Source organism: Symphalangus syndactylus, chromosome 11 (genome assembly GCF_028878055.3).
Source record: "Symphalangus syndactylus isolate Jambi chromosome 11, NHGRI_mSymSyn1-v2.1_pri, whole genome shotgun sequence".
In the NCBI taxonomy this organism is placed as follows: Eukaryota; Metazoa; Chordata; class Mammalia; order Primates; family Hylobatidae; genus Symphalangus; species Symphalangus syndactylus.
Genome location: NC_072433.2, coordinates 77831893 through 77855776, shown reverse-complemented (window position 1 = coordinate 77855776; position 23884 = coordinate 77831893). Strand labels below are relative to the sequence as shown.

Sequence of the window (23884 nt, the reverse complement as noted above, 5' to 3'; positions counted from 1 at the left end):
TATTAGTCAATGTACCTTTTTTACATTTATTTCTTGGCATCATCTCTCTTGGAAGTCTTCTCCAATCTGTACATAAAATAAAAAAAAAATTGCAGTTTCCTCTAGGAATTAGTGGCATTGAACATAATTATCTGAAGGACACAACAGTTGTCCAGAAAGTGACAATAAAGTGCCTTAGTATCTGACTTTATAAATTTAGCTTGAAACATATAAAAACCAAATCCAAATATTACAGACAATGATATATTTTCTCTTATAAAGAAAAGTTTATTACAATAGCTCTGAAATAGTGCTATAAAATTTTTGGGGAAGGAAATCTCATGGTAATTATTTGTGGGTGTTGGAATTATGACAGGTTTTCTTAAATATTATTTATATTTATTTATTTGACTACTTTATATTTCATAAGTTTTCTGTAGTTGATATATTCTGTAGTTGATATATTTCTTATGCAACAAAATTTTTTTTTCAAAAGTGTGTTACCACAATCCCAACACATGCAGAATGAAATAAACAATTGTAATATCTGAAAACTTTAAAATTAAAAATATAAATAGCTGTCAAAAATAAATTTCCTCCAATAAATAATTTTGCTTGTATTAGCTAAATAATTCCTCTAATGTGTCACTTTCTTTTAATTTTTAAGCATAGAGTTAAACAGAAAATGGAAGCAACATAAAAGTTGATTTAAAAATATTGCCTGCTTTTAAAGAAATTTTGGAGCGTTTTTACAAAGCATTTAAATCTCAAGTCATTTTACCTGAAAAATAAATTTTGCTTTGAATATATTTTAGTTTTTATAAACTATTCATTTTAGATCATGACAGTATATGTAGAGAATCATTTGAGAGATGAATACTAATGAAACGGAAGAAATGAGAGATCTAAGTTGTTTCCAGGGTGCCCCAACCTTACCAACACTGAAAACATAGTATATAATCTGTGAAAGTGATAATGCTGTTAATGCCATCTATGTTTTTATATAAGGGGAGTTTCCATAAAAGGCCAAGGACAGAGACATAAAAAGAATGTGAATTAAAATGAGAAGACCTGGGTTCTAACAGTATTGGCTACATGGCCTGACAGGTCACTTTATTTCTATGACAACTGTTTTTATTTGCAAAATGAATGAGTGGGACGAGATCTCCTTTATGGCCCCTTCTAACTTGTCCATATCCAAGGTAAAGCTTCTTTTTAGATATAGTTCTTCTGAAGAAACCTAACAGCTAAAACTAGTCTATGTCTGCTTAAAAGAAAGGAAGATCCATGAGCTTGGCTTAAAATATCTTTAAAACGAGATTTTTGCTTTCTCTTCAAATGCTCTAAAATTGCTCAGGAGCAGAGTACTTGTGCTTTCTGGTACTACAAATTAAAATTGTGATTGTGGCTAATTAAACTGGAATTCAAAGGGTTTGTTTGGTCTGTCCTATTTTTATAAAAAAAATATTTTAAGGGCGGGGGTGGGGGGGGTTGGCTCACGCCTGTAATCCCAGCACTTTGGGAGGCCGAGGCGGGCAGATCACGAGGTGAGGAGATCAAGACCATCCTGGCAAACACGGTGAAACTCTGTCTCTACTAAAAATACAAAAAATTAGCTGGGCATGGTGGTGGGCACCTGTAGTCCCAGCTACTCGGGAGACTGAGGCAGGAGAATGGCATGAACTCTGGAGGTGGAGCGAGACTCCGTCTCAAAAAAATAAATAAAATAAAATATACATATATATATATTTTAAGAACTTCCACAAAAGCACTTCAACTCTTCCTTGTTTTAGCATAAAAATCTTTTCACCTTAGTTTCTAACAGATTTATATTGCCAATTAATCACAATAAAAGAACAAGACTCAGTTTTCCTATGGTAAAAATAGAAAACTTATCCTAAAAAAAAAATATGAGGTGAGAGAGACAGCCTTTAAAAACTGCTTTCATATTGTGTGTTTTGTAGTTACCTGGTATCCACTCTTCCTTGTATACCTTCATGTATCTTTTACTATACCTTTCAATATCTAGGGGAAAAAAGAATAAAGAACTCATTAGGAAAATCAACAGTAACCCTGAACTTAAGCCATTCCTTTAAGATTATTGAAAACAACAGACAACATTTTTAATTTCACATACAGGGAGTTTCCTACCTTTGTACATAAGAGAATGGGAAAAAGGGCAGGGGTAGGCAAGGTTGGACTTGGTGAGGGGTTACTGATCTGAGGCATAAATGAGCAAGCAGCAAGCCCTACATGCCAATTGCTGAAAACTCTGCAGGAACCCTCTGAGCTTGCCAAAACCAGTAAAGCCACAACTGCGGCTCTTGATTCAGACTAGTCCATCTTATCACAAGAAACACCCTTAAGGAGGGCACAAACTCTTTTCCAGCAGCACAAGTTGGAAAGCAACATTATCACACAAAAGCTTGAAGCCATGTTCATCATAAAAAGTAGTTCAGGAGTTAGGCATGAAAAAGGGAAGGTAATACTAAAGATGAATGGATAAAAATCAAGGACGAAATATGTACTGATTTTTCTTCTATGTCAAGGATATGCTTCCAAATAATACAACCACGTATTAGAGAAGATAACTAAAATAAGCAGTAGATCAGAGACCAAGAGATCAGGTTTTTCTAGGTATTTTAGCTGTTTGACTTCAGGTAAAATGTTTTAACTAATCTTGCCAAGTTTTTCATCTATAAAACGAAGTCAGCACAAATGAGAGATTCCTAGAATTTGTAACACAATGACTTCTTTTTAAGAATTTTCTCCAAAACAGTTTCCATATTTTAAATAATTTTAACCCTCAGTATACCAGAAAAACAGTTTTTACCCTTTTTCCTCTGGGTACAGTAGACCATTTTTTATATTTTAAAATATTTTTAAGTTAATTTCAAATAATGAAATACAGAGAATAAAAAAGATAATAGATAAAAGAATAGATATTGAAAACCAATTATTGGAACCCAATTAAAAAGGGGTAAAGGATTTGAATAGACATTTCTCTAAAGAAGATACAAAAATGGACAAAAAGCATGAAAAGATGTCCAACATCACTAATCATTACGGAAATTCAAATCAAAACCACAATGAGATACTGTGTTACAACCACTAGGATGGCTAGAATCAAAAAACAATAAGAAATGTTGGCAAGGATATGGAAAAATTGGAACTCTCATACATTATTGATGGGAATGTAAAATGGTGCAGCCACTTTAGAAAACTGTTTGGCAGTTCCTCAAAATGTGAAATATAGAGTTACCATATGATCCTATGTATATACCCAATATAAATGAAAACATATCTTCACACAAAACATGTACATGAATGTTCATGGCAAGATAACTCATGTAATCCCAAAAGTGAACTGACCCAAATGCCCATCAAGTAATGAGTGGATAAACAAAATGTGGCATATATCCATACAGTGGAATATTATTCAGCCATAAAAAGGAATGAAGCACTCATATGTACTAAGCCATGAATGAACCTTGAAAACATTATGGCAAGTGAAAGAAGCCAAAGACACATATTACATCATTCCATTTATATGACACGGAATCTCTAGAGACAGAAAGCAGATTTCTGGTGCCATGGGTTGGAAGGAGGGAGAGTAGGGAATGACTACTAAAGGGTACAGAATGTCTTTTCTGGATGATGAAAAGCATCTAAAAAATTAGATAGTGGCTGGGCACAGTGGCACACACCTGTAATCCCAGCACTTTGAGAGGCCGGGGTGGGTAGATTACTAATAGGTCAGGAGTTCAAGACCAGCCGGGCCAACATGGTGAAACCCCATCTATACTAAAAACACAAAAAAATTAGCCATGTGTGGTGGCACGTGCCTGTAATCCCAGCTACTCGGGAGGCTGAGGCAAGAGAATCACTTGAATCCAGGAGGTGGAGGTTGCAGTGAACCGAGATCATGCTACTACATTCCAGCCTGGGTAACAGAGCAAGACTCTGTCTCAAAAAAACAAAACAAAACAAACAAAACAAAACAAAACAAAAACATTAAATAGTGGTGTTGGTTGCACAACTCTGTGGCTATATTAAAAGTCACTGAATTGTACACTTTAAAAAGTAAATTTTACATAGTGGATTATGTCTCAGTAAAGCTGTTACTTAAAACTCAATAAAACTAGGCCCAACACAGTGGCTCAGGATGTAATCCCAGCACTTTGGGAGGCCAAGGCAGCTGGATCCCTTGAGGCCAGGAGTTCGAGACCAGCCTGAGCAACGTGGTGAAATCCCATCTCTACAAAAAATACAAAAATTAGCCGGGCATGGTAGCTCATGCCAATGGTTCCAGCTACTTGGGAGGCTACGGTGGGAGGATCACTTGAGCCTGGGAGGTGGAGGCTGCAATGAGCTGAGATTACGCCACTGCATTCCAGCCTGGGTGACAGAACAAGATCCTGTCTCAAATAAAAATAAATAAATAAAGCTCCTGGAGATTTTACTAAGCAATTAAGTATAGCAAATCCAAATTTATATTACATGTTTTACTGATTTTGAAGGTAAATTTAACCAAAATGGGCAGTCATTTGAATGCAGTTTTCTGTGCATCGGCTGCCACACACAAACCTAGAATACATGCCTTCTATACGTCCTGATCCCAGATTCCAAAGACATCTTTAATAGGTTCTAACTTATAATTTCCTCTGGTTCTTTTTCTCATATGTGTATCATCTAAATAATTTCAGATTATAAATGCATTTCTAGTAGAATCTAGCTTATCACTACTTCCAATTCTTCTTCTTGTACTTACATATCCAAAATGCAATACTTTAAAAAACTTTGATGTCTCATACTTCTTCTTTTTTTTTTTTTGAGATGGAGTCTCGCCCAGGCTGGAGTGCAGTGGCAAAATCTCCGCTCACTCCCAGGTTGACTCCATTCTCCTGCCTTAGCCTCCCAAGTAGCTGGGACTACAGGGGCCCTCCACCACGCCCAGCTAAGTTTTTGTATTTTTAGTAGAGACGGGGCTTCACCATGTTAGCCAGGATGGTCTCGATCTCCTGACCTCGTGATCCACCCGCCTCAGACTCCCAAAGTGCTGGGATTACGGGGTGAGCCACCGCGCCCGGCTGATGTCTCATACTTCTATTGAAGAGAGGATGGCCCAGCCATCTTTGCTCTATACTTGCAAAATACTTTCATTATTAAATTTATAATCACCAGTTAACACAATCAATCCAGAAAACAATTTCATGTCTATATAATCAATTTCCTTTCGATCATTATTGTCTTTGCCTTTACGTTCAGCATTTGTCAGTTACAAAACACATCAAATTAATCTTGGTGCACAAATATCATAAAACAAAACAAAAATGATCATCTCATTTTAGCAAACAGGATGTTCCAGGTTTTTGTTACAAAGTATTACATGATGAGTTCTTTTTCAAAGATTGACTGTAGAAGGCCACCATAATTCCCTTTTAATTCTTGGAGATACAGTGTTTACTCATTGACTCTTGAATTTGAGAAAATTAATTGAAGACACTGTCATCTGAAGACTCACAGTCTGAGATTTTGCTTATACAATCAATTTCATCATCATCATGAGCATCCAGAGAGCTATCTATCTCTTTGCATTTGTCTTCTGATTTGTCTAAGAATTGTGGAACATGTTTTTCTGTCAATTTTAGACATGAGCAAAAAATTAAAAATTTTTGAAATTTTCAATCGTATTAAATGAAAATTAAAACAGAGCAACTAAAAATATAAGGGTCTCTGAAGACTTTATATCCTCTTAAAAAACAGATGTAATGCTTTAGACAATGCCACAGGAAAACTATATGATGACATAATAGTGATAATTTATTTGAATTGCACAGTCCATTTCATCATTCTCCCATTTTTTATATTTATTCTTTTTTTCAGCATAGTGGGGAATGTCTGATGAATAGTGATAATATCTATGATGATGAAGTAACAAGGTATTTCAAGATAGAGAAAAAATAAGATCACTCAGATTCCATAATTATTTTAGATATATAAAAGGGTCCAATAGGCTGATACGGTATTCTAAGATAAAACGAGTTTTCCTTTTTAAGTAAATGTCTATTTCTTCTTTAGAAAACCTCTATGCAAGAATAAAAGTTATGAATATCAATCATACAAACAATAAGAACTGCTCCAAAAAAAAAAAAAAACATCAAAAATTTATATTGGGTCTCATGGACACTGATGGTATAGCAAGAATTAGTAAGCCAAATTCCATTTATTCAGTAACAGACCTGTGGACATATTTAAGTAAATGTATAATTTCCATTAAGCTTTGAGGTTCTGAAAATGACTTATGACACTATCACCACTGTCAGAATCATATTTCTACTTCAGAGGACCCTGTGGTTCAGAAACCTGAGCTGTGAACCACTAGACTAGACGATCTCTTAGAGCTAAAATTCACTAAAATAATATTCATTGGTGTTTTTCCTTTATTATATAAATAACAAATTTCAATGCAAAGAAAATACTAATTGTTTCTATAATCCTACCTGAAAACATTAAAAACAAACTTTGAAGACATCGCAACATGAAATATGTTCATTCCATGCCATCAGTTCTTGAGGACTGATCTCAATGCCCTGAGCCACCAGCCACTTGACTATCAGGAAGTCTTGAGATCTCCCACCCTATTTGTCTGTCCTAGTGTCTAGTGATTTAGTTCTTTACAGTAGCCCTTAAGTCTCTCTTTCCTAAAGCACACAGGTGGTAAGTGATGCACCTGGCGAAGGTACAGTCATGTAACATCTCTATCCGGAATATGATTCTCTCTGACAGTAGGGTCGTTCTCTTCAGTCTGGCCAATTCTTTTTCACTCATAGCATGGATATTACATAAATTTATGTATGCACATATATACACATATAAACCTATATAGGCACATATAAATGTATATATTTTATAGACAAACCTTTATTTTTAACACGAGTGTGTTTTTTAAACACACTATATCAGGAAACAGAGGTAAGCTGGGTGCGGTGGCTCATGCCTGTAATTCCAGCACTTTGGAAGGCCGAGATGGGAGGATCACTTGAAGCCGGGAATTTGAGACCAGTGTGAGCAAAAAAGCGAGACTCACGTCTCTACAAAAAAAAATAAAAATAAAAAATTAGCCGGGCATGGTGGTATGTGCCTGTAGTCCCAGCTACTCAAGAGGCTGAGGTGGGAGGATCACTTGAGCCCAGGAGTCTGGAAGCTGCAGTGAGCTATGATCGTGCCACTGCACTCCAGCCTGGGTTACAGAGAGAGACCTCACCTCTAAAATAAAATATAAAACAATAAAAAAAAAAAAGACAGAAGTAAACATGAAGATCTCAGGGAGAATGTACTTGTATCAATTAGGAAATTTCTATACAAGAGTTTTCCCCTGAAAGAAATAAAAGCAAAAAAAAAAAAAAAAACCCTTATTTTTTAAATACTTTATTGCATAGTTATCAAAGATAAAGTGCCCTTTAATCCAAGTACTAGCCAACCACTCCCATAGACCAACAACAAAATTATGTTTTTAATATCCCTGACTAAAACACTCACATAAATGCTTTAATTATTTGACATACTTTCTTTTTTTTGAGACAGAGTCTCACTCTGTCGCCCAGGCTGCAGTGCAGTGACATAATCTCTGCTCACTGCAACCTCCACCTTTCGGGATCAAGCAGTTCTCCTGCTTCAGCTTCCTGAGTAGCTGGGATTACAGGAACGTACCACCATGCCTGGCTAATTTTTTATTTTTAATAGAGACAGGGTTTCCCCATGTTGGCCAGGCTGATTTCGAACTCCTGACCTCAGGTGATCTGCCTGTCTCAGCCTCCCAATGGGCTAGGATTACAAGAGTAAGCCACCATGCCCGGTCTGATTTGATGTACTTTTAAATTAGACATGTGCTTTAATAACAACCACATTCACCTAAGTGCCTCTGTGCCATAGAGAAAAGATCAATTTTAAAAGTGCTGAAGTATACCCTGCATTACTATTTTTTTTAATAAGAATGAATACTGATTAGTTCATTTGGTCTTACTTTTTAAAATCTTTAAAATGAAAAGTTTTATTTTAGAACTCAAACAGATGAAAGCATGCAACATAATCATAAAAGTTAAAAATTTCAGTATTTGGCCAGGCATGGTGGCTCACGTCTGTCTGTAATCCCAGCACTTTGGGTGGCTGAGGTGGGCGGACCACTTGAGGTCAGGAGTTCAAGACCAGCCTGGCCAACATGGTGAAACATCTCTACTAAAAATACAAAAATTAGCTGGGCATGGTGCTGCACGTCTGTAATTCCAGCTACTCAGGAGGCTGAGATGTGAGAATCACTTGAACCCAGGAAGCGGAGGTTGCAGTGAGTCAAGATTGCACCACTATACTCCAGCCTGGGTGACAAGAGTGAGACTCCATTCTATTTCAAAAAAAAAAAAAAATTAAGTATTTTTGAGATAAAATATCTCTTATCAAACCATTATATAACTTAAAGCAGCTATGTTTTGAGAATTAAATGAATTTGTCTAAAATGCTTCCTATAATTATAAGCACATGCTAAGATCATTACATAAGGCTTCCTTTTTTGACTCAGCCAATTCAAACTATTCTAGAGAGAGAGGAAAAATGGAATGTATTTTTAATACTAATGGAATGAGATGACACTATGAATTTCTCATGTTTTATTGATGTTGTTTTGAGAACTCAGAGATGATATCAGTCTCTCTAATCTCAACAATCAAGGGCAGAAAGCAAAAAATCAATATAGTACTGCTGTGCTAAATAGCTACTCAGGAATGGTTTCCTTTCCTAGAAAACCACTTCCCACTTCTAGTCTGAGACTGTTGAGCCCTCTCCAACTATAATGTTTCCTTTCTTCCCTAAGCAGCACCAGTGAATACATATTTTACATCATATCAAATACCTAAATGATAAACCAAACAAAATTAAGTCTTAAAAATTTTTTTAACCTAAATATTAAATAATCAGAGACAAAGGTTTATGTATAATGATAATAATCATGGCATTATATATACAAGCAAAAAACTGGAAATAATCTTTCAAAAGCAGGAAATTAGTTATAGTTAATAATATTAAATCCACAGAGTAAACTACCAGTCATTAAAAGTCATGTTTTCCAAGAATAATAAGGATATGTGAAAATGCTAATATGCTACTGAGTGAAAGAAGGAAGATACAAAGTAATGTGAATCTAATTTTGTAAAGAGAATATACATGCATAAGAAAAAATCTGGAATATATACTAAAATATTAACAGTGGTTCTCTAGACATAAGCATGGGTAATTTTTACTTTTTAAAATTTTCCTGTTTTTCATAATTTTCACTGAACATATAAAATTATTATGAAAGATATTTCTAAAAATAAAATATCAAAAAGTTTAAAGTATTTTTTTCTGTTAAAGCAACATAAATATGCTTTTTCAAAGTAGCTGGTAATTTTTGATTGAATTGAATCAATCAACATTAAATGATTACATATCTTGTGCTTAAACACTGTTTCATCTGTATACATTAAGCCACATAATCAAAGACTCCAATACAGTACCTTGTCTTTCTTCAGGTGTTTCAATAAAATAAGGCATTCTTTTCATTGTTTCTCTCAACTCCTGTTTCAAAGCCAGCATATATTCTTCACCTTCTCCTGTTTTCAGTGGCACTGGTTTATAATCTGTATCCTGTTTAAATTAAGAGAGAAAGGTTTTTTCAAATCAATTATGTATTTTAATATCCCTTTTATCTGTATTATAGAAAACAGCAGTTTTATTGAAATACTATGTTTTACAGGCACTAAGTTTTACAATCAACTTAAAAGATGAACTTCTGTAGTCTATGTAACTTGTTAACCCATTTCCTACTTTGCTCTTATATTAGAGGTAATAAAGATGCATAATTTTCCTTTTGGCCCTGAAAACTACACCAATAATCATTTTGCCATACAGTCTGTTGACCTATGTGATTATCTACTTTAAAAATTAAGGTACCAGGACATGCATGGTGGCTCACGCCTGTAATCCCAGCACTTTGGGAGGCTGAGGCAGGTGGATCACGAGGTCAGGAGATCGAGACCATCCTGGCTAACACAGTGAAACCCTGTCTCCACTAAAAATACAAAAAATTAGCCAGGCGTGGTGGCGGGCACCTGTATTCCCAGCTACTCGGGAGGCTGAGGCAGGAGAATGGCATGAACCTGGGAGGCGGAGCTTGCAGTGAGCCAAGATCACACCACTGTACTCCAGCCTGGGTGACAGAGCGAGAGTCCGTCTCACAAAAAAAAAAAAAAAAAAAAAAATTACCAAAAAAAAAGACAAAAATAAAGAAAAACTAAGGTACCCAAATGAGAGAAGCTGCTTTAGGTTCTTATTAACCTCAGCCAGTGGTGGTGTTATTGGAAAAAAATAAATGAAAAAAAAAGCAGCAGCTATCATTTAGTAAGTGGTTACTATGACTACGATATACTCAATATCCAACATCCATTATCTCATTGAAAGGACTACCAATATTTCTCCTTTCACAGTGAAGAAATTGAGAAATGAACAATTTGTAAGCCCGTATAATGAATAAATGGCAAGATGGAGTTTGAAGTTGCATTTCAAGTTTTAAAAATTATACACACACATATAAATATACAAAAATATGTGTTTCTATGTGTGTATATATTTACACAAATATATTCATTAACAAGTGGATCTCTAGTAAAGACATTTCTGGTTTCAGAGGATAAAGATAAGGTACATTTTCAAAATTTGATTAGGAATGTATACATTCATGCTGCAACACTTATTGAGTACTCAACATGGTTAGACTATAGATGATACCATGATAAACAAGTCAAAGTCCCTGCCCACAGGGAACTTACATTCTAGGAGAGAAACACACAACAAATTAGTAAACAAATGAGGTGACATGCAATTTCACATAGTGACAAATGACATATAAATGCAGGTGGGTAAATGAAAAATGATTGACAGTGCATGGAGGGTGGAGGTGGAATCTACACAGGGTGAGCACGCTTGGCCTCTTGGGGAGGTCACATTTGAGTAGAGATTGGGATAAAATCAGGGAGCCATCTATGCAAAGATGGTTCCAGCAGGGAACCAGCAGGACCAAAGGCCTGAGGACACAAGGAGGCCTGCGTAGCTGAGGAATGAGAAGGACAGTGGTAGAAAAAGGGTCAGAGAGACATCAGAATGGAGAGATCGGGCAGAGCCTTTTACCCAGTAGTAAGGAATTTTAATTTTATTCGAAGTATAAAGAAATACTATGTACTAACATCCCCAGTGTTTAGAAGTAATCTCCCCACACATGGAAAAGAGCTTGCTTTGAAAATCACTGTAAAGTGACATTATGCCAATACCTGAGACATTTGTCTTTGTTTTTATGCTGCGCTGAATATCAAAAAGGTAAAATACCAAGAGTAAAAAGCAGAGACTCCTTGTGTGAGACATCTAGATCCCTGGATACATTCTAAACTAAACATAAAGCGAAAACATTATATATTATGGAAATTAAGCTTGCAGCATACTCACTAAATTTTAAAACAACCCTAAAATAAGCAAAAAAAGTTCAGTGGGGGAAAAAGTCAAGTGGTATACTAAGGAGCAAATTTAAATTCTATAGATACAAGAAAATCATTAAGTGAAGGTGTGATAGGGTGCGAACTGAGAACCATTATAAAATCTAATGACTTTTAAAACTATTATTTTCATATTGGAATTCATCAATAACACCAATACAAGTTGTAAGAACTGAAAACTAATTCTTTACTGGTTCACATAGTACTAAATATATCCATGGAAAGATGTATACAGTTTTGTTTTCTATATTTTAAGAAAGCAGATTATGAAAATATTTAAAGGTAAGTGAAACACACTCTACTTTCTTATACTTGAAGATACTATAATCATATATCAAGTCCTATATAGAATTTTAATATTCTCTGAAAAATGAAAAAACACACTATGAGAATTCAACTGTTCATATACTTACAGGAAATAGTGGGGGTGGTTTCAACACTACATCAGGTAACTTTTCACCTTTGCTAAATCCAACAGCCTCAATATTAAAGGTATAAGCAGCACGTCCTCTTCCTTTATTCCCAGCCATCAGAACCAGTTATACCAGATGAGTGGGCAAATTCTGAAAGGCACTATTAATGATTTAAGATTTACTGGATCACATATAAAAAAGAAATCAACACTTTAAAGCAAAATATAAAACTGCACCCCTTAAGTAGCATAGTTGATTTAAAATACTTTTGGAAAGCAAAACATGTAGAGAAATAAACATATGACAACTGACTGCTGAATTTCTCACACTCACACACCTTTGGCAGGTAAGATAATGATGGCTTCAACTCCCTCACCCACTACTGCCCCACATCCAGTCCACGCAATTCACCCACCCTTCTGTGGTTTGGCAGTAGGATCTCAGATGTAATGTACATAAAAAGTGGACACAAGACAAGACCAGGCTGACGAGGAGAAGAAATCTTTCTTTTTCATGTCAACATAAAAACTATCATTAGTCATACATACTTTAAGACTTTAAATGATTTATCTTAGCATGTGAGTGTTTGGAAGAATCCCTGAGATCTAGTCTAATGTCTTCCTTCTAGAAATGGGAATGGGATCAATGAGACTCAAAAGAGGCCTGTCCAAGAAAAAAAAATTCAGAGGAAAACAGCTAAAATCATTGAAGTTATGATAAACCTGTACTCTTCAATTTTGGAGACAGGAGTGATATCACATATGCAAGTTGTATTGAACTTTTGAATCCTCTGATTATACTATGAGAACTGAGCTGGCAATGTATAAACAGGGATCCCCACGATAGAGTTCTTTCAATAGAAGTCTGCATTCAACTGTAGTGATGACTATAATACACATTCTTTACATCTCTTTCCCTGCTGATAATACTGAGCCTCACTTAACCCTGTGAACCCAAGAGAGAAATGATATGTCCTCTAGACCACTTGGAGGAAGTCAGAGGAGTGGCATTGGTTTTGGCCCCATCAGCTCAGTCTCATTTCTGAATCTACTCACTTGCCCTCCTTGCAAAATTATGCAAGCCACCGTACTTCACACAGCTGCTCTACTCTTCACCAGGGTTTCTTGCCTGGTCATTAATGTTACCCTTCTTAGTCTGCCACATTAATGGTGAAGGAACACTACCTAAAACCAACAAGGTGCTACCTCTTTATATCAATTTTACTGTCTACAATTTGAATATACGCAGTACTTTGGACCAAAAGGCTGAAAACTCCCAGCTTACTTTATCACAGGGCCAACATTACAAAGCAAGCGGCTCTCAGTTCTCAACCCTGGCTGCCATTAGAATGACTTGGGTAGCTTAAGAAACTAGAGCAATGGTTCTCAAAGAGTGCTGTCTGCAGCAGCATCACTCAGAACTTGGTAGAAATGCAAACTGTGAGTTCCACCACAGAACTAAAGAAAAAAAACTGTGGGTGGGCCCAGCATTGGTGTTTTAAGAAGCCTTCCAGATAATTCTTATGTATACTAAGTTCTGTGAATCACTGAACTGAACCAATCAATCCAGATCTCTTGGGGTGAGGATTGGGCAAGAGTCAGTTTTAGAAGCTTCCCAGGTGATTCTAATACACAGCAAATGTTAAGAGTATTGGTAGAACTGTGTTGGTGGAAGTCTTAGCTACTAAGGAGTAGTTAAGTTAAAATACACATGTAGAATCAAGGACTTCATAGATCTCATCTTTGAGGTTTAAAATTATACAAATTAGCCTTAGCAACTGAAAAATATTTGCCTTAAAGTTGAGATAACTGTAACTGCTGTAAATCTAAGTAACACAGGATGTGGCGAATAAAAGTTTTAATTCATTTGCAAGGAATAGCAGTAACAAGGCATTGCACTTTTAGACAGCCAATTTAATTTTTTAAATATTTTATTTATTTATTTTTTTCACTACAACCTCCCTCCCTCACTTAAGCGATTCTCCTGTCTCAGCCTCCTAAGTAGCTGGGATTATAGGCACGCACCACCATGCCCGGCTTATTTTTTTAGTAGAGATAGGGTTTCACCACGTTGGCCAGGTTGGTCTCAAACTCCTGACCTCAAGTGATCTGCCCGCCTCGGCCTTCCAAAGTGCTAGGATTATAGCCATGAGCCACCGTGCCCAGCCAATGACACTCTGCCAATGATGGCCAATTTTAATGTCCTTCTATATTTAAGGCCCCGGAAGCAAATCATATATTCAACATCTTTCTGTAATGAAACATCGTTTCCTGTTTTCTGTGAATTACTCAAGCAGAATGCATGGCATTTGATTTGACATAATGGCTATGATACTGAGAACATTTTCAGATATGATTTTGTAACTGTCCAAGGGGTTCACCCTGCCTGCTGTCTGGACAGAGCTGATTTATCAAGACAGGGGAACTGCAATATAGAAAGAGTAATTCACACAGAGCTGGCTGTGCGGGAGACTGGAGTTTTATTATTCCTTAAATCAGTTTCCCTGAAAACTTGGAAATCAGAGATTTTTTTTTTTTTTTTTTGAGACGGAGTTTCGCTCTTGTTGCCCAGGCTGGAGTGCAATGGCATGGTCTCCGCTCACTGCAACCTCCGCCTCCCGGGTTCAAGCAATTCTCCTGCCTCAGCCTCCCGAGTAGTTGAGACTACAAGCGTGTGCCACCATGCCTAATATTGTATTTTTAGTAGAGACGGGGTTTCTCCATGTTGGTCAGGCTGGTCTTGAACTCCCGACTTCAGGTGATCCACCCTCCTTGGCCTCCCAAAGTGCTGGGATTATAGTTGTGAGCCACTGCGCCCAGCCAGAGATCAGAGATTCTAAGGTTAATTTGGTGGGTAGGGGGCTAGTGAATTGGAAGTGCAGATTGGTTGGCTCGGGGATGAAATCATAGGAAGTCAAAGCTGTTCTCTTCTGCTGAGTCAGTTCCTGGGTGGGGGCCACAAGATAGAAGAGTCAGTTAATCGATCTGGCTAGTGCCCCCTGATCCATCAAGTGCAGGGTCTGCAAAATATCTCAAGCACTGATCTTTGGAGCGGTTTGGAGAGGGTCAGAATCTTGTAGCCTCCAGCTGCATGACTCCTAAACTATAATTTCTAATCTTGTGAATAATTCTTAGTCCGACAATGGCAGTCTAGTCCCCAGGCAAGGAGGAGGTTTGTTTTGGGAAAGTCTGTTATGTCTTTGTTTTAGATCATAAACTAAGTTCCTCCCAAAGTTAGTTCAGCCTATGCCCAGGAATGAACAAGGACAGCTTAAAGGTTAGAAGCAAGATGGAGTCACAGTTAGGTTGGATCTCTTTCACTGTCTCAGTCATAATTTTGCAAAGGTGGTTTCACGCCCAAAAGTGAACAAGGACAGTTCAGAGGTTAGAAGCAAGATGGGATCAATTAGGTCTGATACCTTTCACTGTCATAATTTTCTCAGTTATGACTTTTGCAAAGTTGGTTTCAATCCCTCCCTTTGGGTTTCATAGTTTTACATTATTCATTTCGTAAATTTATCCTTGCAGGCCTCCATATTTGAGTTTTCCTTCATAACTTCTTGAACACTAAAAGTTGATTTTTCATCTTTAATGTTGTCATTTTAAACTACAACTCTATGCCTTTTTTTGTTTACTAATACTTACATTTACTATACTTACATACACAAAAGTCAGTATATTAAATCCCCATATACTCACTACTCAGCTTCAAAATTATCAGTATATGACTATTGTACTTTAACTATACTTTTCTACTCCCACTGCTTCAGATTATTTTAAACTCTTCAGTATGTATCTTCTCTGAGAGTTAAGGGCTATTAAAAAAAATCACAATAACATTGCATCTACAATTTTAACAATAACTCTATACCATCATCTTATATAGAACATTCATATTTCTCAGTTATCACATAAATGTTTTTACAGTTAATTTGTTCAAATCAAGACATAAAAAATACATGACATTTAACTCTTTTTTTTTTTTTTTTTTTTGAGACGGAGTCTCGGTCTGTCGCCCAGGCTGGAGTGCAGTGGCGCAATCTCGGCTCACTGCAAGCTCCGCCTCCCGGGTTCACGCCATTCTCCTGCCTCAGCCTCTCCGAGTAGCTGGGACTACAGGCGCCCGCCACCACGCCCGGCTAATTTTTTTTGTATTTTTAGTAGAGACGGGGTTTCACCGTGGTCTCGATCTCCTGACCTCGTGATCTGCCGGCCTCGGCCTCCCAAAGTGCTGGGATTACAAGCGTGAGCCACCGCGCCCGGCCTAACTTTCTTTTAAACTGTAATGGTTTTCCCATTTTTTTTTTCTATTTGTCTAAGAAACTAGGTCAGTGCCCTATACAATGCTTCTTAAACTTTAGGTACAAGAGAATTACCTAGGAATCTTGTTAAAATGCAGATTTTGAATCAGTTGGCTGCAGACAGAAACTGAGAATCTGCATTTTTATCAAGGTCTCAGGAGACATCAACTGGTTTGTAAACCATACTTTGAAAGTAGCAAAGCTATACAATTTCCCATACTCTGGATTTGACTGATTTATACCTGAGATGTGATTTAACATATTCCTCTATTCCCTGGGTGTATTTCCAATAAACAGGTAAACTAGAGGCTTAGATTTGGGTTTGATTTTTTTTTTTTCTCAAGAATACTGAAAAGGGATGTTCTCTCATTCCTTCTGTGTTACATCAAGATGAACATAAAGTCTCCCTCGTGGTATTGATCAGCTGGTCATGGGTTCAGGTGTTGGTCTATTTCATTAAGTATAAAGTATCCATCAGTTTTCACCTAATGATTTTAGCAGTCACTGACTGATCACAATCTAGATCAATTTTTCCATTATGAATTGCAAAATGGTGGTATACAAATTTTATCATTCTTTCTGTTTCATTAATTGGAATTCCACCAGGGATAAATTTCTCTTATGTATTCTTTAGTTACCTTGAAATAAAGTTCATACAGGAACTATATTTATTTTAATAGCCAAGCTTATTACATCTCTCTACATTAAAAAGCAGGAAAATATCCAAATGGACTTGTTTCAATTGCTGAGTCACTAAGACATATGCTGAGCCTAGAGAAAGCATATCTCCCAAGTATCAAAACTGCTGAACAGAAGGGGTCACACCTTTCACTCTAAGAAACAATTGCAAGAGCCCACTAGGCCTACTCAAAACCACTGGGCTGCACTCCAGTCCAGGATTTGCCACTACTTAAAGATTAAAAACAATTCCAGGTAAAGTTTGCCAGACTTTCCTCATCATGAGAATTAACTGGAGGACCTGCTAAACACAGAGTCCTAGGCTTTCTTTAAGCCCTCAAACCTACTAGACCAGAATCTTTGGAGGTGGGCCCTGGAAAAGTTTGGAAAACTCACCCTAAAAAAAGAGGATACCAGCTAGCACTGCTTCATGGAATAGCTCTTGAAAAATAACAAACTCTATTGACTCTAAATTTCTTTTTTTTTTTTTTTTTTTTTTTTTTTTTTTTTTTTTTTTTTTGAGACGGAGTCTCGCTCTGTCGCCCAGGCTAGAGTGCAGTGGCGCGATCTCGGCTCACTGCAAGCTCCGCCTCCCGGGTTCACGCCATTCTCCTGCCTCAGCCTCTCCGAGTAGCTGGGACTACAGGCGCCCGCCACCGCGCCCGGCCAATTTTTTTTTTGTATTTTTAGTAGAGACGGGGTTTCACCGTGGTCTCGATCTCCTGACCTCGTGATCCGCCCGCCTCGGCCTCCCAAAGTGCTGGGATTACAAGCGTGAGCCACCGCGCCCGGCCTAAATTTCCATTTTTATCAAGCAATCTTTGGGTGTATGAATTGCTATCATTAGCAAATGTACCACCCTTGCCAGAAAAACTTCCTAGCTTTTGATACATTTAATAATTATGTGGCATTCCAGCCTACAAACCCATCTCTTTAAGTTAGTTTTCATGAATCCATTCCCCTGTACACAGAGGAGCTGATAAATTCATTTTCTTCTCCTGCAGAGCTCAGAGAGAGTCCCTGGATCCTGGTAAACATATCATGAAAGAAACAGCTACGAGTGAGACTGTGGTTGAGTTAACCACTGCCTCATTCCTTTTTCAATACACCAAACTCTAGAATAAAGGAGTTTTAGTGCTTTCTATATTTCCTCATGCTCCAAATCTTTCTCTACTTCATATGGCCCAATTTCACTGAGTCATCCATTCAACCAATATTGAGCCTTCCAGGCACTGTGCTAGGAGCTAGAGAGCACTGATCAATCATCTTACTTCTAAATGTCACTTTCTTTGCAATTTCTCTACCATAATCCAGCTCAGTCCTTTTTCACCACACTTCTGATTAACTGCAAACTTTGTGGTATCCATTGTTCTTCCTGTTTAATTTATGGATCCACATTACTCATCCTAAAGCACAGTTTTGATTCTGCTACTCTCCTCATCTTCCCTCTTGGCTAACTGAATTAAATCCAAACTCCCTATTTACTCAGAGCCCTTTTAAGACGGTTGCACCCTATTCTCCTGACTCACTAGTCTATAATCATGTCTTGAATACCAGTCTTTCCACTGCAACTTACTCCCTCTGCCTCCCTGACTTGCTACATCCCTTTTCACCAAAAAAGCCAGTTTAAGTCCCTCAGCAACCACAACAGTCACTTCATCCCACATTGCTCTTGGAAAGATCCTCCTGTTAAAACACATAGATTTAAAAAAAAATTTCAGGTGATATATGTTGCCAAACTTGTCAATTTCCAAAGAAATAGAGAGAATACCACTTTTGGGAAATTGATCTTTTCCAAAGGGGAGGAGTTTCACCTATGTTTTTCATTTGTTGTTTGTTTTTTCCCGAGATGGAGTCTTGCTCTGTTGCCTAGGCTGGAGTGCATTGGTGCGACCTCGGCTCACTGCAACCTCCGCCTCCCGGGTTCAAGCAATTCTCCTGCCTCAGCCTCCAGAGTAGCTGGGATTACTGGTGCCTGCCACCAAGCCCGGCTAATTTTTGTATTTTTAGTGAAGATGGGGTTTCACCATGTTGGCAAGGCTGGTCTTGAACTCCTGACCTTAGGTGATGTGCCTGCCTCAGCCTCCCAAAGTGCTGGGATTACAGCCATGAGCCACCGCGCCTGGCTGTTTGTTGGTTCTAACTGTGTTAAGTAGAGATTTTATCCTCCCTACTGTCTAGCATAGTGCTTCCTATATAGCAACAGCTCCACAATTAATGTCAAGCTTACCCTATTTGTGCACTGTGATTTGATGAGCAAATCTACCCACAGAAGGACAATTCAGTTAGTCCATTATTAAGGCTTTTTCCTCCTTTCTTTGAGTGAGACCTGGCTGCACATTGGAATCACTGGGAGAGGTTTTAAAGAAAAGAAAACCCAGGATTCACCCCAGAACAATAAAATCAGAAGCTCCGGAGGTACCATTTAAGCATCAGGACTTTTTAAAGCATCCCAGGAGATTACAGTGTGCAACCCAAATTAAGAACCACTGCATTTTTAGTAGAGACGGGGTTTCACCATGTTGGCCAGGATGGTCTTGATCTCTTGACCTCGTGATCTGCCCTCCTTGGCCTCCCAAAGTCCTGGGACTACAGGCTTAGCTGGACATGGTGGCACGCGCCTGTAGTCCCAGCTACTCGGGAGGCTGAGGCAGGAGAATCACTTGAACCCGGGAGATGGAGGTTGCTTGCGCCGCTGCACTCCAGCCTGGGCGACAGAGCGAGGCTCCCTCTCAAAAAAAAAAAAAAAGAACCACTGCAGATTAAACCTCCCATTTTACAGAAGAGGAAAGTGACACCCTAAGCGGTTACTTGATTACCTAAAGATGCAAAGCTAATTCCTAACAAAAGCAGGACTGCTTTAAGGCCTCAGAAAACCTTTCTACTGTTCTTTCATTTGCATTACACTTCAGGAAGCATAGGTCTAGGCTGGTTAGAAGACTTTTTTAATCCCTGGGAGGTCTTTATTCAATGAAGTGAATAACTGCAAAACAGACTCAATTAAAAATGTAAAATGAGTAGCATTGCCCCTTCCATTTCAGGATGTCTCCTGCAAATTCCTATTCAGAATTGTTCTGAGAGGTTTGAAAATGGGTGTAGTTTAAGCATCCAAGAGCTGAAATAAAAAAGTCAATTTTAATCAACTACAAAAACAACCTCCTAGCAGATGCTGAGCTAATCTCTGAAATTCCTCCTAGTTCTAACATTTTATGAGTTATGATGTAACTGAAATGTCTTGTCCTCCACGTCTTACACAGTTCCTTGTCCACACTGAGGCAGGAAAATAGGGTCTGGAGGCAGGGAACAAAAGGCCGATTCATACTTCGACTATGACAGGAAATATCCTCTCCATAGGGCATATGCCAAGTAAATGACTTTGTAACTTTACTTCATCCTCTTCATTTACATAGGGTGTACACCAAGTAACTAAATGGAAACCCCTAGAGGGTATTTAAACCCCCACAAATTCTGTAAGGGGACCCTTGAGCCCATATGCTCCACCTACTCCCTCACTGGAGTGTACTTTCATTTTCAATAAGTATCTGCTTTTGTTGCTTCATTCTTTCTTTGCTTTGTGTGTTTTGTCCAATTCTTTGTTCAAGACGCCAAGAACCTGGACACCCTCCACCAGTAACAACGTCAGCTCCATGAATAAATGCACAAACAGATAGAAGCAGACATAGAAGCTAGAGGAGGCAGTGAAAGTCAAGTCACAGTACTATTCCTGATGACTGACCCCTAAATTGCTACAATCAGGATAGCTGATTGTATCTGATAACTGACCTGTCTACTTCCAACCCTTCATCTAATAGAGGTTTACCAGCTCTGTTCTCTCTCCCATGTTCCATTTCTTCCACCTCTGCTTCATTTCAGACCCTCTCATGTCTCACCTGGACCTCTAAAACAGAACAAATAAACTTCCTGTGGCCGGACTCTCCCTTTCAATCCACTCTGCAGTCTAGGGTATCTTTCTGGAATACAAATCTTGACATGCGACTCTCCTTAACAGAGCTTTGGAGTCTTTCTGCCTCTCATCACATGCACCCCACGCTGTGGCCAAGTCAACCATTGAATGCCTGGAGTGCCCTTCCTGCCACATCCACCTAAGCCCCAGGTTCTTTTCAGATGCCATGCAAATGACACTTTCTCCATGATAATTTCTTCCACCCTACATGGAGGTAGGCCTCTCCCTTCTCTGTGTTTCCCAAGTACTACTCTGCTTTTAAGCGCTTTTTACAATCATGTTGTAACTGTCAGCTCTTATCTGTCTCCCAGAGAGGCTCTTCAATCCAATCAAGTATTTATTAAGCACCCTCATCATCAGGCCGTCTTCTATGAATTGGGAATACAGTAGTGAGCAAAACAAAATTTCTCCTCTCATGAAGCTCACAGTCGAGGGTAAGAAACTGACAAAATATATTTTATAGGAAATATCAGGAGGTGGTAAGAAGACAAATAAAGACAGGAAACATGGATGCTATTGTGGAAAGGGTGGCTGAAGAAGTCGTCTCTTATTCGGTGATATCTGAGCATAAGCCTGACAAAAGGCAAAGAGCCATGCAGAGAATTAAAAAAGGATATCCAGTGAGATGTGGGATGCAGGCAGAGGAACCTGGAAGTATGAAGGTCTCCTTGGAAACTTATTCTCCTTTTTATGTCCCCATTACTAACCAAAGCCTGGCAAAAGGCCAATGATTATGGGTAAATTATTGTTGAGCTCATGGCCTGGTAGAGATATCACTCCATTTCACCACTAGTGGCTTGCTTCTGCCTAGAGAAAAAGTACCCAGACTACAGAGGGCCCTATATTACTCTGCTGAGAATGCCCTAAAAGTAGTCTTTTAAGGCCAGCTCAAAAGCCACTCCTCACGAATCCCTTCCATCTGTATTCTTACTGAATCTGGTTTTTACTTCCTCTGTGGTACGTACCCTGTAACGCTTTATCTTGCAAGTAATTGTGCACAGACATTATCTTCCCTCAAACTCCTGAGAATCCAGATTATGACCTTTTTACACAACTCTGTTCATGAATTACCTAGCTCAGCGACTTGTGCATAAGGATAGCCCCCAGCTGAGTAACCGAATAATCTCTATGAAGATTAGCAAAGTATTTAGAAAAGCTGCATGCCCACCAAAGACTTTAGGAGGGTAGGAAAGGAGCGTATGCCTCTCCTTCCATGAAGGCTTATTAGTAGTTGTCACAGTAAAGGTTTTCATAATTCTTTTGTAATGCTGTAATGATAATGAGTCTCTTTATCATTTTTCCTGGCTAAGTTAGGAGGTTAGTTAGTTCTCAAGGGAATTTCGGAAGCCTAAATAGATGCTTCCGGCCGGGTGTAGTGGCTCACGCCTGTAATCCCAGCACTTTGGGAGGCCGAGGCAGGCGGATCACTTGAGGTCAGGAGTTCAAGACCAGCCTGGCCAACATGGTGAAACCCCGTTTCTACTAAAAATACAAAATTAGCCGGGTGCAGTGGCGGGCGCCTGTAACCTCAGCTCCTCCGGAGGCTGAGGCAGGAGAATCGCTTGAACCTAGGAGGCGGAGGATGCAGTGAGACGAGACCGTGCCACTGCACTCCAGCCTGGGCAACAGAGACTCTGTCTCAAAAAACAAACAAACAAACAAACAAACAAAAAACCTAAATAGATGCTTCAATAGCTGGGAAGTGGGGAGTGGAGACAGTGACCTGATGTTAACAGAGCGGATGATTTACGTGGCTGGCGGGGCCACACCCAGTCATTATTCACTTTTCCCGTCCTCACCAGGTGCTCCTTTTCTTTATTTGAGCCTTTCTACCAACTCAATTTACTCTCTTCCAAGGGCAGACAAACCAAAATAAATAAATAAATAAATAAATAAATAGAAAGGGGATATAGAATTTTATTTTTTATAAGAAAAGACAAACCATATTAACAACTCCCTTCCCTACGATATAAAGTGCCAACAGTTACGAAAACAGATACTGAATAGTCAGTCGGTCCTCAGCTGTGCAATCTGCGGCAATGACTACTGCCTAAAAAATCATAGTCACTGGATTTTGAAAATAACCTACTATCAGTAAGAGCATAAATACCCTTCTAACTCACTGCAAACAGACCTAGGAGTGGAGACTAGGTAAGATCTGGAAATTCGACTTAAAAAATTCTGAAGGGAGCAGGACAAGGAGGGGAGGTACCAAGCTATCTCCAAACGCCCCTCAACCCTGAGGCGCTTTAATGACTCTCTACCCCTGACTTCCCCTCACCTTTTCCACGTGCCCCTTAAACTCCCCTCCACCCTCACCACCCCTCCCAAGTCTTCGATTGCTTCCTCGGTTACCTGCTCCCTAAGTCTCGAAGCGTGGGCAAAACTCTGCAGCCGAAGTGCCGGCCGGCAAGGAAAGGGTGATGGCAGAGAACGCCGGCGCCTGACTGCCGCCAGTTCCACCTCGGGAGAAGCGCGCACCGCCCTCCACGCGGCCCCAGGACCGCGGCGCGAGCCCTACCAACTAGCCCCGCCCACTCCCTAGGCAGGCCCCACCCCCTCGGCAAAGAGGTTTTTTTGCCCTTGGCAGGCGCCGTAGTCGCCGCACAACCCGCTAGGCCCCACACTTTCCGCGCTAACTGGGAGTGCGCGCCCCGGAGAGCCAGTGGGTGGGCGGTCCTAGCGCTTCCCAACCTCACTCCCGGCCTCTGCTGTCACACTCCCGGCCTCTGCTGTCACACTCCCGGGGTGGCGGAAGGGTCGCCACCTGAGTCTCCATTCTGCTGCAGTGGCCCCTGCGTTAAAGCTCTCTCGTGGTGCGGCTGCCGAGGCTGCGGTAGCTCCTGCGCCCCCGTGTTGGTGGCGCAGCCTTTGCTTGCTGCCGACCTGGCGGAAGGGTGCGGGAGCGCACGCTACAGGCAGCGTCGGTCTGCGTCCTTCCTCCTCCTATTCCGACCCCCGCATTCCCCGCCCC

General features: G+C 39.3%; 1 protein-coding gene across 21 annotated transcripts in view; it reads right to left on the bottom strand.

Annotated features, from left to right (window-relative positions):
* Positions 1-23884, bottom strand: part of POLR3G (RNA polymerase III subunit G) — a 41823-nt gene that overhangs the window by 17381 nt on the left and 558 nt on the right. For 2 of the 21 annotated variants that reach the window (XM_063612265.1, XM_063612268.1), the window contains exons 2-5: positions 11969-12128; positions 9528-9657; positions 1948-2004; positions 16-66 (exon numbers count right to left, since the gene is read on the bottom strand). In XM_063612265.1, the coding sequence (XP_063468335.1) occupies positions 16-66; positions 1948-2004; positions 9528-9657; positions 11969-12085 (355 nt within the window). In that variant the 5' untranslated portion in view covers positions 12086-12128. Of the gene's footprint in view, positions 1-15; positions 67-1947; positions 2005-9527; positions 9658-11968; positions 12129-23265; positions 23873-23884 lie in introns of those variants that run through there. The other 19 variants (XM_063612273.1, XM_063612278.1, XM_055298022.2 and 16 more) reach the window with 16 other exon arrangements.